General features: G+C 39.8%; 1 protein-coding gene across 1 annotated transcript; it reads left to right on the top strand.

Annotated features, from left to right (window-relative positions):
• The first annotated feature begins 12381 nt into the window (after window positions 1-12381).
• Window positions 12382-14532, top strand: LOC124711428 (UDP-N-acetylhexosamine pyrophosphorylase-like). Its single transcript, XM_047241496.1, has one exon. It carries the CDS (start codon window positions 12808-12810, stop codon window positions 14287-14289), a length of 1482 nt encoding a protein of 493 aa, XP_047097452.1. The 5' UTR covers window positions 12382-12807; the 3' UTR covers window positions 14290-14532.
• The last annotated feature ends 1228 nt before the right edge of the window (window positions 14533-15760 follow it).

A 15760-nucleotide genomic window follows, 5' to 3' on the forward strand; every position in this document is an offset into this window, starting at 1 on the left:
GACTGTTGCGAGGAGACTGAAAGACGCCGAATTATATTGTCGGAGAGCTGCTGTAAAGCAGTCATTGACCGACTATCAGAGGATTGACCGCATGGCTTTTGCCGCACAACATATCGACTTTGACTGGAGCAGAGTCATCTTTTCGGATGAAAAAATATTTTCTTCCTGTAGCGACGCCCATGTTCAGGTGAGACACGAAATTTTCTCTATAAAGTTATTAGTTTATGCTGTTAGTGACATTACATTTGTAGTAAGCACAAAATAATAAATATAAACAGTTCCCTATATCATGATTTTAGTAGTTCATCCCTCATCTGATAAGTAATTGTAACCCCTGAATTTGTGAATATTTGCATTAACACGCAAATGTTTTTTGCGTTAGGTATACCGCCCACGAGGACAACGCTTCCAGCCAATGTATATTAACGGAAGACAAAGAAGTGGACGGTTCTCTGTAGCTGTATGGGGCTATATTTCGGCTCATGGGGCAGGTCCTCTCTGGAGAATAGAAGGAATTCTCAACGGAGAGGCCTACATTAACATACTGAATGCCATTATGAAGCCGAGTGCTGAAATGCTGTACCCAGACGGTGAAATATATCTTCTGCAGGTGTGAACAGTGGACGTGTGGAACAATTAAGAGTATTTCCGGTTTCTCCTACGATTTATTCATTACTTTGATAGGCTCTACTTCTTATCGAAGCGACTAATCTACTTTGTCCGACGTATAATTTTGGTATCTCCACCTTGCTTTGATATTGATGGCCGTGAAATATAGCTTTCCCGGGCATCATCTTAGTCTCTTTCTTAGTGCCTCGTTCGATAATTGTATGTGTAAGGAAGACGCCGTGTATAAAAAACTGATATACATAAATTTTCCTACTTACCTTTTCTCTTCTTAGGCTTCTCTCCACAGTTACTTCTTACACGACTCTGCGATTCGTTTCTATCTCCGTCTACCTTGTTTTGGTCATTTTCCACAACATTCAGTATCCTGTTACCTGTAGGCGGATTATACTTTATTTTTTCAGATTCAGTCTTTCACTTCCAAAGAAAAGAGTACTCCACATCGTCCATTTTGCAGTGTGTTTCTATGTTTCTATCACTTGTATGTTTACTTGAAAGAATATTATTCGTAAACATAAATGGTTTGCTAGCACTTTTATTCGCTTTACTTTTGTTAAGCATCTATTTCTCTCTCATTCTGGTCCTGGCGTGGCTGAAGTGCTATACTTTTAATGCCATCAGTTTTTATTGCTGTGTTCCTATGTTTATTACTTTTTCTCATTGCCATTACCATTGGTGGTTGTTCTTACATTCCAGTGTTATTATCTTCTCGATTTTCGGGTAATACCTGCAAAATGTTGTTCATTTTGTTTCTAAATCTGGAATGATTAGGAAATTGTTAACAAATGTGATGCAGTGTATCTTTTCACAATTGAATTTAACTTTTAATGTTAACTGTTCCGTTGTTTGTATTGCTTCTGTAATATATATACACGGTATTAAGGAAAGTGGTTTTCCATACTTTGCGAGTCGGTAGTATGGGCTAAAACAAGACAAACTGCATATCGTAAGAGCTACACGCACTTCTTCTGTACAAGAAAAGTGTTTTAAGTAGAAAGACAGATGTTTTTCACAGTGGTAAAGGTGAGGAAGTGCTCATTGCTCTTAAGATAATCATTTCAGACTCATTGCTCTTGTTTACTGAATATGTTTGTCTTATTTCTGTCCATCCTATCAGCTCTCGAAATATGGATTTCTTGTTTTTAATACCCTATATTCGAAGCAGATATGTAGACAAAGGACGTCCTCGCTTACTCATTTCCAGACGTCATATTCCCATTTTATTCCATTTGTATTGATTATTGAGCTAATCAACTCAATCCAGGCCAGTTTTTTATAATAGTAAAATTATACCTTCCATTTCGAACCATTCCTAAATCAATGAAGGCATTATTTCTTTATCGGTTCATTTCTTCTCTTTTAACTAGCAGCACATACGAACCTGTAACTGATTTGGTTGTTCTTACTTTGTTCCCGAATTGGCCTGCCCCAATAAACCGATCTATATTTCCTTTTGTTAAAATAGTACGATATTCGTAGGTTTCTTGGAGGCATGCTGTACTTTTCACTGTTGACTGCCTTGACTGATTTTTCTCTTAAAGTTAAGCATGAGATAAAATATACTTTACAGTACTTTACTAACATTACAGTCATGATCTATAACATTTCCCCCAAGGTATACACTCTTTTTCTCCAGGTCACTTCTCGTAACTTAGAATATAACTGCGCAGTAAAGTCCACATGTAAAATTAAAATGTGTTCAACGTCTTCGTAAGTGCATTTCCTCACCTCCTGGCATGGGTGAATGATAACACATCTGTCAAACAGGAGAGACGAGGCCTGTATCACCAAATCCCAGGTCGTTCGCGCTGGTTTCTGCCAGCCACTTTGACATTGGAAGTGCGTGGTGACGGGGCTAGGAATCGGAGAGTGAACGTACTGGTGACGTAGTTTGAGGTTCCTTGTGTCTCAACCTAAAGCCGCTCACCCTAGTGTGCTTTCTGTCAGGAAATATCGTCCCCGAAAAGTGGACAGGATGGTTTTCTCATCCTTTGAAATTGTGTGATAGCCGGATCAGCACGTTTCCAGGATAGTACACAGTTGTTCATGGGTTCGAGATTTGTTTCTTGTATATCTTTTTCATTATTCATCCTTTACATTCAGTTTTGATATCAGCTGGCAACTGCCCGCATTGCCTTGATTAAAAATTATATGACAAAGAAACAAACTGTTTTCATGTTTAATATTCCGTAGGTGCATGCAAATATATGAATTGGGTTACGATTTGCAGATTTCTTGATCTTAGTCATAACAGCAACGTTGCATACACGAATTGTTCTTGAGCAATGAGCATTACATAAAGATACGTACTCGTAGTGATATTTAGTTCTCACTAATATGAAGGGAAGATTATTTTATTAACATTCCTGAAATCAGCCATTTACCTCAACTGCAGGCGTTTACTCCGAGCGCGGGGCCGCGTTGGCACGAGGTGTGAACAGGTGACGTCAGCGGCCACGGCCGCCTTCCGTAAATGCAACACATTGAGCGAACGAGCACGTGTAAAGTCCGTAGAGAATATCTCACTATAAAACAGATTTTTTTCTTCTATATATCTTTGACAGTGGATGTACAGAAGAAAGAATTCTATAGTGAAGGCAATCAATCGTTTTGAATAAGCGAAGCAGATTAGCTTTACAACCATGCAACGAGTCTAACAGTTCAACAGACTGCTGCACTGTATTGAACAACCTACACTCGACCTCATCATTACCAAAGCATAGGAGTGGTCTCGCGGTTCTAGGCGCTTCAGTCTGGAACCGCGCGACTGCTACGGTCGCAGGTTCGAATCCTGCCTCGGGCATGGATGTGTGTGGTGTCCTTAGGTTCGTTAGGTTTAAGTAGTTCTAAGTTCTAGGGGACTGATGACCTCAGATATTAAGTCCCATAGTGCTCAGAGCCATTTGAACCATATTCCGAAAGAAGGCCTACCTGTGTGTTATAACTGGCGCCTTAAACTGTATTACCATTCGCTCTGTATCCTGATCTCCGTCCCAGCACCCTCCCCTTGTCAGCATAGGTTTTTGTCAACAGCTATCAGCAAAGTATTTTGGACTGTGGAATCCTCCGAATGATTTATAGACCTGTAGCTTAGACTACACAGCCATTGCAGTTGTCGAATTTTTTCACAGTATGGAAATTAAGTATTCATAGTATTAGAAGTACTGAATTTCGAAATTAATGGATGATCATTTCTTTACAGGATCATAGCCCGATTCATAATAGCCTAGCAGTCCAGAACTGGTTCCAAGATCAGCAGAGAATAAAACTTCTTCCTTTCGTGCCAAAATCACCAGACCTCAACCCCATTGAAAATATGTGGGCGGAGGTTACGAGGTCGTTACCACCTGGGTCAAGGAAAATATAGAGAATACATGGTGGGAGATCAACGATCATCTCAACCTCTCGAGGAATTTAGCCTTATCACTTCCCAGACGCCTTCGAGCAATTATAGAAAACGAGGGAGGATGGGTAGGGTACTGAAAGAAAAATAAAGGTCAAACCAGTTGCGTGGTCCTAAAGTGTTCCGGAAACCTACTAAAGCTAAATGGTCCCTGTGTATTCTCATTAAATGTGTCACTGCGTGATTCTTCCACATAGCAACTACTAATTAAATTCTTTACTCAAGGAAATAAATAAACATATGTATGCACAACGGATAAATGTTTGATTTTGTAGTATTAACCCCAAATTTGGTACACTGTTAATCACCTGACGGTGTTTAAAGAAAAAGCGTAAGTAACCGGAATCGTAACTGGACCTGCATAACAACTCCTCCTCCGTTCTACAATCTATTTCGTTTCATTCTGTCTTACTTTCATCTCTCAAAACATAATAACGGTATTACCAGTAACATACAGGATTAAATTCCCTAACAGATGATCTTGTAACAGCTCATATAAAGATATTTCTACTTCCTATGGTTTCTTACGAAGATAACCATTGTCTCACCTACGGGAAGGAACGAAGGATAGCCCACAATGCTTGATTCATAATGTCACAGCCACACACTATCACTCTTATTACCATTGGACAAAGCAATGATCGTATCTCAACGCGGACTAGTTCTAGAAAAATTCTGTAACTTCTTCAATCACTGTCTCATCCCAAAAACACCTCTCACTTATCGATGTGCCTCGATGTTAACTAAGTCTCGCGTGGTTGGAAAGTTCGCGCGGTCGCGATTCTGAAATTTACGTTCCGCTCATATTCGTGCGCGGCACGTTATTCCAACTGAAAAAAAAAACCTCCACAAGTTACTTAGACTGATTTCCTAATAATATCTCGAGACCATTAAATAATATACCATCCAAAACCTCCCTTCCAAAAGATACATAAATACACACACAGAACTTTTCACAATACTTACAGTTCGTGTATAGATTGCATAGCATGGCTACACGAATTACTGTTATGCTGGTTCCCCTTTATTTAATTCAGGAAACCGGTCTCACTGATTCCCACGTATCTTTCAAATCCTGTTGTTCTAAAAATCAGCTTCACACGTAAATTTCTACTGACTCATTTCACAAAACGTGACTTCTTATTCTTTCATATTAAATTAGCAACCTTTCCTTCATCCATGAATTTCAGAAACCCGTCAAAATACGAATTGAAACACATGCAAGCTACAAATGGCTTCTTTGAAAATTAATTTTTTCAGATCAAAATTAAGAACATTACTTTCTACCATGAATTTCTCGTAGCAGCTCGATTAGTTGAAGCCACGAGTTAATATGTTCCTGCACTTCCAGATCAGATTTTGATACAAACTAACCAAATTCATGAATTGAAATTGACCATTTCTAAAAAATTATGGTAAATCAACACATTCCTACTTATAAACTAATGGTTCCGAGCACTCACAAATGGTTCAAATGGCTCTGAGCACTATGGGACGTAACTTCTCAGGTCACCAGTCCCCTAGAACCTAGAACTACTTACACCTAACTAACCTAAGGACATCACACACATCCATGCCCGAGGCAGGATTCGAACCTGCGACCGTAGCGGTCACGCGGTTCCAGACTGAAGCGCCTAGAACCGCACGGCCTCGCCGGCCGTCCTCTCAACCCAGTCGACGTATATTTAGGATACGATAAGTGGGAAAAGTGGGTTTTCATACATTATACCAAAATAATAAACTCATTCAGTTACTCTGATCAATTTCCTTAACACAGCAGGTTGATTCAATAAAAATTAACAGCTCAGATCGAGCGTCTGATAACACATACCTGATACCTGACGTAGCAAGGTATTCTAGCAATTACATGTGGATAGTAAGTCCTGTGTGAATATGCTGATATTTTTGTAGTGACAGCGCCTTTGGGTTATCGGGAAGTAAATTCGGAGGAATATGGCCAAATTAAGGGCGCTGCGTTGACAGTGCCCACGCTCAGTATGAAGAGCCTGCTGCTCTTCCTGTTATTTTGTTTCTTTCGTTCTGAGGTGTACCACGAAGTAAAGTTCTCATCCGCTAAGCGATTTTCGCTTCTATTCGAAAAGCTTCTTGAGTAACCCCCCAGTGAACATTACATAGAGATGATACTTATACTTTTTGAAATATGGACATATTTCTAAGGATAACGAACTGTAGCCGAAACTAAACCAGATGATGCTGAAGGAATTAGGGTATGACATGCGACAGTGAGAGTGGTAACCATTGTTTGCTATGTGGGAAGCAAGACACCTGAGGCCTTCAGTTGTAACTTGTATGTCAAATGCAATAACAAGAAATCCTTTTTGATGGGGTAAGGATGCTAAAATGATATATGTCTGAGGTTCAGGAAACATTATCTGAAAGTATATGACAGGCTTCCTGCTATTATGTAATGTCGCTTGCTTTCAGTAAACATATAGATAACCCATAGCAGGGCTTTCTCGTCATCCGAATCACATCAATGGGAATAGCCATCAGAGGGTTATTACTAAATTGTAGGCACATGGCCAAAAATTTGGAGAGCAGAATCTCTCGCGACAGATTGGATGTCTGGATCCTATCATGAAATATTCAGGCTACGAAAACACGTTCTTCTTGCTGTCAGCGTGGTCCTGACTGCAACGTTGTAGGCATCACTTGGCAATCCTGTAGGCATAACAATGATTTGCAGCTGTGGGACAGATTTATTCTGCTAAATTCGCCTGACGTTTTCTTGTCTTCTCTATGAAATATTCTGAATATTTTGTGAATACAAGGTCATTTCATGCAGAAGCTACCCCTTGTCTCATCTTTCATTTTGCGAGTTTATCAGTTATATACTGCAGCCGCGATTGTGGCAATGAGAGTGTTTATGCTGGAATTCCTTGGCAGCGTAGTTGTAGTGACTTTATAAAATGGTAGTTGCCTCCGAAAGCTGTTCCAGGTTTGCTGCAAACGATGTATCAATTCCTTTCAGTAAATTTTAAATCAGGTGATACCTGTCACATGTAAGTGTGTCCTAACAAGTTCGCAGAGGTTGCCATGATCGTAGACCTAACTGATCTTAAGTCACATCAAAATTACTGACAAAATTACTGAACAGATTCGAAGCATCTGTAAGAGTCACGAATTTGTACTTTTTTTAATCAACTTGGTCTGAAACAAGAGGGAAAAAACTACAGGGACAATGACTAAGTTTGTCAGTATACATTATCTGTGGCAGATCTGGAGGTGAAAACGTACGAAAAAGTACAGCTGCGCTTTTGCGAACTGCTTTTTTATTTTCGCATCAATAGTGTTGTGAACCCACCATCTGGTATCGATGCATTACATTAGCATCCATTATATATAATCATTTTGATAGTACACCGGATATTATAGATGAGTAGGACACAAGACGGGACGTATATAATGTCCGTTTGACGTCAACAGTGTGTAACATTTTACTTTTTTTGAATAGGACAATGTTGCTCTCCAATCATTTTAGATTAGTTACAATAAGCTTAAGCTGCAAGAGAATGCGCTTGTATTTTTCAATATGTGATCTGTTATCGGTTTGAAGGTCTTCCATTACATCGGCAACTTAGTGGAGCTCCTCCGAGGTCTCTCTGGAGTAGGGTGCAGATAGCAATGTGAAAGCCGCGAGCTTCATACTGTTAGTACGATTGGGACTTGGTATACTCTTGACGACGTTTAGCACCTGTGCGGTCAGTAACCCAATTTCAAAATTCATGTTGAGTAATCCTGCTCCATTCAAATAATATTGTCTTTTTATATTGATAAGTAATCTGGATAGTCGTCACGTTCATGTGCCATCTACATCGCAAATTTAATGTTACGATCCTAACAAGTAACCTGCAATACGTTTTGTATTTCATAATCGGAACTATCTGCATTAACAGTCATCAGAGCAGTGTCAGGGAACAGACTGCAGCACTGCCTTGGTAGCTACTTGGAGACCTGCTTGAGTCGTGTTCTAAGGTTCACATTATATTACACTAGCGAGAAGTATCGACTTTTCCTTTTTTTCTGCAAACATCCAGAACTAAATTCAGTAACAAAATGCTAAGAAGATTTTGCATTGTGCCAACTCAATGATCAACCTATTTTTATAGATTTTTATTTTCACAGCCATTCTCGTTCTGCATTGCAATAAACTTCATTCATCATTTGCTTGTTCTTGTTACGATTATTATTGTCATTCTCTCACTCGCAAGAGTTTTCACATTCCTATTTGCTATCGATGCACATGAAGAGTGGCTATGAAAGAAGGGAATACTGAATGTTACGTTATGCAAAATACACTCATTTACTTCTACTTCTCGTGATCAACGCTACAGGAGAAAAGAGATACATAAAGTTGACAATGGAGGACAGATATGCTGGCACAACTCTGCAACTATTCCTGTTGTTTTAACACAGCGTTACCAGATAAACAGGTGCTGCGGAATCGAAAATGTAGTACGGACTTTGCCACAGTAGCAGAGAGCTGCTAATTTCGGACCATGACCGTGGATTACCCTTCGGTCAGCTGCTGGTTAGAGTGTTGCAACTGTAAATGGATGACTTTGTTTGATAGTCTTGTGCTGATGTTGTCTGAATAAATTATGCCATTGGATAAAAAACGGTTTAGTTTTGAGACCTAACCCTCGAGGGGAGAAGGCACAGTGGTCTGCTTCATGAATTCCAAGCAAAAAACACAAACAATACAGGAAGGGTTCAAACAACTACTTTCATGCAGAGACACGCATTTGGAACCTGTTCATCTTTAAGGGCCAAACAAGAGCGTAACATTACGGAAACAATAATCAAGCTACTTAGTATATAATAGAGCATACAGATTTCAAGGAGGAAACGTATGAAGACGCATACTTTCTCGTTATCCATATGTCTGGTATATCTTTCGCGTTAACGAAAGTAATATCCCGTTTTACCTCTTCTTACGTGTCAAATGAAATGAATGCCATGAGGAATCGAATATTTGTTGACTGAGTCTCTTCTTGCTTCCATCCCTACCAACATATTTCTTCATTGTCGTGGTAATCATGACATTCTATACGTTGCTGCAAAAGATTGCACGTGGATACATTCGACATCGAGGAGCAAAGCGTTTAATATCTTACATTATATTCCGTTCAAATACGCTTCCGATGTATTTTTACTTCGATTGAATTTTGAGGTGATTACGAACGTTACGGAAAATTATCTCACATGCTTTACGCTGAATGAGGAACACTGAACCATCCGTTTTGCTTTCCCAACGTTGAAATGATATGTCAGCGTCAACAGCCTTCTTCCACGCCGGAGGGTGAAACGTGTATCATTCTGGATTAATGATGATTGAAAGCCTCAAATGTATACATAGCCCACAAGGCGACGTCAGAAACTGTCAGGGGAGAACGCCGCAGGAAAACCGAACGTGCACGCGCGTCTCCCCTCTGAAGAACCGTATCGGAGAATCACGGCAAGCATTTCGCTGAAGAGCTGCCTCGTAAGAGAGGCGAGAATTGGCACCGTCGTAGCAAGTATTTGTCAACACTGTGATAGAGCATTTACTTCCGGGTGTAGCCCGGCATTACTTCGCTAAATTCACTTGACATTCGTTTTCCACATCGAAGACTCATACGATATAATTCACTGTAAGATGAGACACCTATAAAGTGTATTTAATTTCTGGACTCCAAGAACGGCGTTCTTCACATACATAACACCTGTTTGTGGGTTTAAGGTTGCGTTTTGAGGCTCAGGCAATATCGCAATGACTATCGTGGGCTTGTTGCCGGCAGTGTGTCGTTAGCTCAGTGGGAAAAAAAAAAAAAAAAAAAATGGTTCCCTTGTGTGCTGCGATGCTTGGGCTATATGAGATTGCAGTTCCAATCTCGATGAAAGCTGCTGAGTACAACTTTTCAATTTTAATTAATGGAGTTGCAAACTGCTAGTAAAAATTCCTTATACGAAATCTGAACAATGCCTTTACACACCAATCTTCGTGCAATTTCAACTTAGTAAATTATGTTAATATCATGGATGTCTGCTTTCCGAATGCCAAGATGCTTCACTGTAAAATGGTTCCTGAAAAGATTCAAATTGACTGTCAACGATACGAATTTGAGCTTTGTTCGTCATATATCACTTCCGATCAACGTTAAATAGTTCATGAAACCATATATGGAACACCAAATGTGCAGTGTTCCTGCACTGCTACAGAGCATGCGTTGCAAGGTATTCACACAATTTATCACATAGACTTACCATAAGGAATGAAACAAGACTGTAATACACTTTACACCACAGACGCTCACTCTGGCTTGACGAAAACATCCGAATATTGACCAAAAGTTGCACAAATAATTGACTTTGAAAGGGAAAGAAACGAGGTATGAAGCAGTTATTAATTGATCGAATGTAATGACGTGGTTTAATTTCGTCCCAGTCTATAAACTTAATTTCGGGCCATACTCCGCTCTCACCGATTAATGTAATATAATACCCGTTTACTAATCACGGCGTCTGTCTCCGTTCTTTTGAGTGTGAATGGAAATCGTAGAAATTTTCTGTGGAGCAACATTTAATAATAAAGCGTTTTAAATCATCAGAAGCGATGAGCGGTAGCAGGCGCTTTCGATAAAGAACGGGGGAGTGCAACGCCGCAGCTGTCGCCACGGCCACTGCCGGTAGCCAGCAAGTGGATCCCGGAGCTTTGCCGATTACGGCGTCCAGAGGAGGACAGTCTGCAGGAAATCTGCCGCAAAATGGTTACTGGACAAAATTTTGATATCGGTGTGTCAGAAAGCGAAATAGATTGAATCTGCGCTACTATTACATTCACGTGTTCAGTATTCAGGCAGAAGAGGCTATAAAAATATTTTATGCCAGCTGCTCTCGATCCACTGACATTATGAACAGAAACAACGCACGCTACCGCTAGACCACAGGTGCAATCAGCCATAGTTTCTCCATCATGGGACAAGTTTTCCTCCAGGAAGTGCCGCAGTCTACAGTGTTGCCAGATTGTGCAGCTTACCGGACTTAGAGAAATAGCGAGGTGGCCAGTTTTATTGTCCCATGTCGCGATCGGCGCGGACTTAGCCTCTGAAGCGGCCGGCCGCCGGTCAAGTTTTATGTCAAAGAGTGTACTTTATGGTTCTCAGTGCCTCAAAGGGATTACGTATGATAAAAACCAAAATTTAATATATTACATCTCTTTCATGATACTGCAAAATAGGTTTTTCTATCAGTATAACTGTAACACATGCTGTTGTCCGATCTAATTTTACTACGTAGTGAGTGAATTAGTATATCTGAGGAGTGTGCTAAAATTTAGTGGGGTTTATGCGAAGCGAACGGGGATAAAGTCTGTTGTAGTGTGCTATCAAGTTGTAGTATTGACGTAAATTGGTAGTTCAGTGGTAAGGACTAGCTGTGCACAGCGTAAACCATGCGTGCACATTGTTTGGCAAATCAGTACGTATTTGGCTCGTCAGGCAATTGTCACGCCAGTTGCGCATGCGAGCTCCTTAAACGTGCACAATTGAAGGTGCGATCGCAACCCTCATGCCAAGTTTCACGTAGTCTAGAGGAGCAGCAATATAGCAAAGCGCAGTACATTTAGCTCCGTGTATTTCTGATTACCGCACCTACATCACGTGAAACAGCATTCATAGAAAAATAACCTATGACGCCGAAACGTGTCAAAAGTTAGGGTGTTCACATGCTCTTGTGCTCTTACACGACAACCGCCACTGGCTGTATCTGCTATGCAAATTGACAATGTACATAGACTAGAAGGCAAAATGGATTGCCTGTGTAGTCATTGCTGCTGCTTCTTAGCACTCGTTACAAAACTACAAGAGAGCAGAAGTAAGACTAAATCAAACTTAATTCCAAAGAATTAACGGGCGTGACGATTAGCACCGATCTAACAGGAAGTATTTTTCTGGAATCACAGCACTATAACATAAGCAAGCAACGCAAAGAACTCTTCCGAAAAACTATGACGAAAAATGCAGAGATGCTCATAATTAGAAGTTTAATCGCTTTGTTTGACACTCTCTTGTTTAAACTTGCCGGTAATTCGGTGAGAGCAGTGCTGCCGCCTGCCATCATAGTTGTAGTTACCTTAGTATTTAATGTGTTCTTTGGTACACACAACCGTATGATTCACTTCAGTTATAAAGTGTTAGATTTTACAATATGTTGCGTTGCAGTTTATTTAATCAGTGTCCTGAGATTGACACTATCTCATGGGAGCTCACTGATTGTGAGTTCAAGAACCTATCGTATCAGGTGGGTGGGTGGGGGGCCGGCTGGGCTGCTTCTCTACAGTATTATCTTTGGACTTAGGACGCGCGAGGCTAGTGTTTGTTGTCAAGTGAGAGCCACGTATGAAGGAAGATAAGAATGTTTACGATTTTTACCTCGAGAGTCCCGTATGAATGGAGATAGGATGTTTACGATTGTATCTTATATAGGTATGCAGTCCGAGGAAAGAAGAGGAGTATCGTTTCGGTAACACATCCGGCGCTGTTTCTGTCCAAGAGTTGTCTTAGAAGAAACACTTGTCTGTTTGTGATGACAGTGAGTTGTGCAAGTTGCCACCCAGCGAGAAGTGTAAGTTTTGTGGTCTTTGCAGCTGGATTTCGTGGTTGATATTATGTGGTCTTCGGAACATTTGTCGGCGTGACATGGTGCTCGACAGGGATATTGGCATCGTACGTTTCCTTTCAGCTGTGGTGTTGTGTTAGTAACGGTCACCGATCACAATGCAGGACCTGACAAAAATTAAGGAAGAACTCTCCAGCTACGGTCAGGGGCATATCCTACAGTTTTGGGATGAACTGTCAGATGCGGAAAGGACCGAACTTTTGACACACTTGCAAGAAATTGACATTCCAGTGGCAATAGAATGTTTCAAAAAAACTTTAGCAGAAGATCAAGCAAAATTAGACGATCGAATGCAGCCAGTACCGGCAGAATTATACGGCAGCGTTCTTAGAACAAGTCCTTGTGATCTTCAGAAGTTCGAGGACGAAGGTTTCCGGCAGATATCTGCTGGTAAGGTCGGTGTTTTGCTTTTAGCAGGTGGTCATGGCACCAGGCTAGGTGTGCCTTACCCAAAAGGCATGCACGACGTAGGGCTGCCATCTCATAAATCGTTGTACCAGATTCAGGCTGAAAGGATACGGAGGCTGCAGAAGCTTGCATTTGACAGAACTGGTGTGTACAATCACATTATATGGTATATTATGACAAGTGAAGCTACAATGCAGCCTACTCTGGATTACTTTGACAGAAATAACTATTTTGGGTTGAAGAGAGAGAATGTTGTCATGTTCGAACAAGGTTTCCTTCCAAGCTTCACATTTCAAGGGAAAATAATCATGGACAAGAAATATAAACTATCAATGTCACCAGACGGAAATGGAGGACTTTACCGTGCACTGAAAGATAACAAAATACTAGAGGATATGGAGAGAAGGGGTATTATGTACCTTAATGCTCATGGTGTGGATAACATCTTAATTAAAGTAGCAGATCCTATTTTCATTGGCTACTGTGTACTGAAGGGTGCAGAATGTGGTGCAAAAGTAGTGGAAAAAGCATTTCCAGAAGAACCTGTAGGTGTTGTTTGTCAGGTGGATGGACGTTATCAGGTTGTTGAATATAGTGAAATAACATTAAAGACAGCACAACAGAGAAATGCTGATGGTAACTTAACATTCAGAGCAGGTAATATTTGCAATCACTTCTTCACAACCCAGTTTCTTCGTAAAGTTGCATTTGATCATGAAACTAACTTACAGTTACATGTTGCAAAGAAAAAGATTCCATTTGTTGATTCACAGGGAAATTCCTGCAAGCCAGAAAAGCCAAATGGTATAAAAATGGAGAAATTTATCTTTGATGTGTTTCAGTTTACTGACAAATTTGTAATATGGGAGGTGGAGCGAGAGAGAGAATTCAGTGCTATCAAAAATTCAGATGCTGCTCAGAAGGATACTCCTACAACAGCGCGTAATGATCTTCTTGCCCTTCATTGTTCATATATTAAAAATGCAGGTGGTAAAATTTTATATAATACAGGTGACAAGCCCATATGTGAAATTTCGCCCCTTCTGTCATATGCTGGTGAGGCATTAGAAGAGGTTGTAGCCAACAAAGAATTTACATCTCCATGTCATTTGCGCTCTCCTGATGAATGTAACTCGGACTCTGTCACTGTGCAACAAAATAATTATTGCTGAAATGAATTGTTTGTATTAATAGTGTGTGAACATTCACATTTTTCACTGGGCATTTTTAGCATTTTATATTGTCAGTTAGCCTTGAAGCACTGCTGTAAATATGATAGTCACTGTTGTCAAGTTTTATATTTTATAGTTTTGGTAATATTATTTTATTGAAGACTGCGAGTGGAATATTGTGACATAAATTTATCTTATCCAAGAGAGAAGCATCATATGTACAAGTCAGCTTTATTTTTAATTTGTAATATTTAAGTAAATAAAATGCATGAATGTTTTAATATTACCAGCTTTGTTTTATTGTAATTTTAATAGTATTATTTCTAAGAATAAAACAATGGAAGCTCCAGTATGGAATGTAACAGTATTATGAAATAGATAGTTGCTACTTACCGTATAGTGGAGATGCTGAGTTGTAGATAGGCACGACGAAAAGACTGTTACAGCCAAAAAGGTCTTTCTCAAACTGTGTGTGTGTGTGTGTGTGTGTGTGTGTGTGTGTGTGTGTGTGTGTGTGTGTTTATTTTTGACGAAGGCCTTGGTGGCCAAAGGCTTATTTTGTGACAGTCTTTTTGTTGTGCCTATCTGCTACTCAACATCTCCGCTATGTGGTGAGTAGCAACTATCGTATTCATAATATTGTTACATTTTTAAGAATATTGAGACGACACGAGATTCTTATGTCAATCTATATGACAAAGTGAATAAAATAACTGCACATTAAAACCTTTAGTGCAATTGTTGCTCACATAAAATATGACAAAGTAATGTTTAATGAAAATTTAATTACAAATGTGCATACATTAATGCTATAATACCTGTAGGATAGAATAAATAATCTCTAAATTTGTTTCAAAATCATACCTGGAACTGTTATAGTGACAGTATTATAGCTAATTAGTTGTTCAAAGTTCATGTCATGCGAAAGGAAAACTGCTTAACCCTTGCACGTATAACTGTCTTCAGTATTTCTCGAATGCAGAGTGTCAGTATCTTTTCACCGTGCATAATCTGCATTATGGTACTTATATAGTTACCAGTAACTTAAGTGACCATGACTAGCGTAGCATCATTACACAAATGTATTGCTACAACATTAGCAATTGTTTTGATGTATCAGGCTTAATACATTGTTTTTGTGTTTCATAATGGGAAATATACACATTGAGAGCTGGAGAAATAATCGTCACTTTATCCATACTTACGTAGAAGAATCCAGCTTGTTTACCCATTGTTGTGTGCATCATGAGAGGATTTTTATCATATTAGAGAATTTCTTGGTATACTGTAGTTAAGACCAGCCTGCACAAGTAACTCAGTAATGGAGCAAAGAGGAAACCCGTCAGAGTGACCTCTCTCATTAAACAAGCAGTCACACCACATTCTGTAAGAGCTCAGCTGTGGAGTGTTCGCTCTAAACATAACAAAAAATGGGACAAATTACTCAAGGTTGTAAAACCATATTGTCTGT

This window comes from Schistocerca piceifrons, chromosome 8, assembly GCF_021461385.2.
Source record: "Schistocerca piceifrons isolate TAMUIC-IGC-003096 chromosome 8, iqSchPice1.1, whole genome shotgun sequence".
NCBI classification, from domain to species: Eukaryota; Metazoa; Arthropoda; class Insecta; order Orthoptera; family Acrididae; genus Schistocerca; species Schistocerca piceifrons.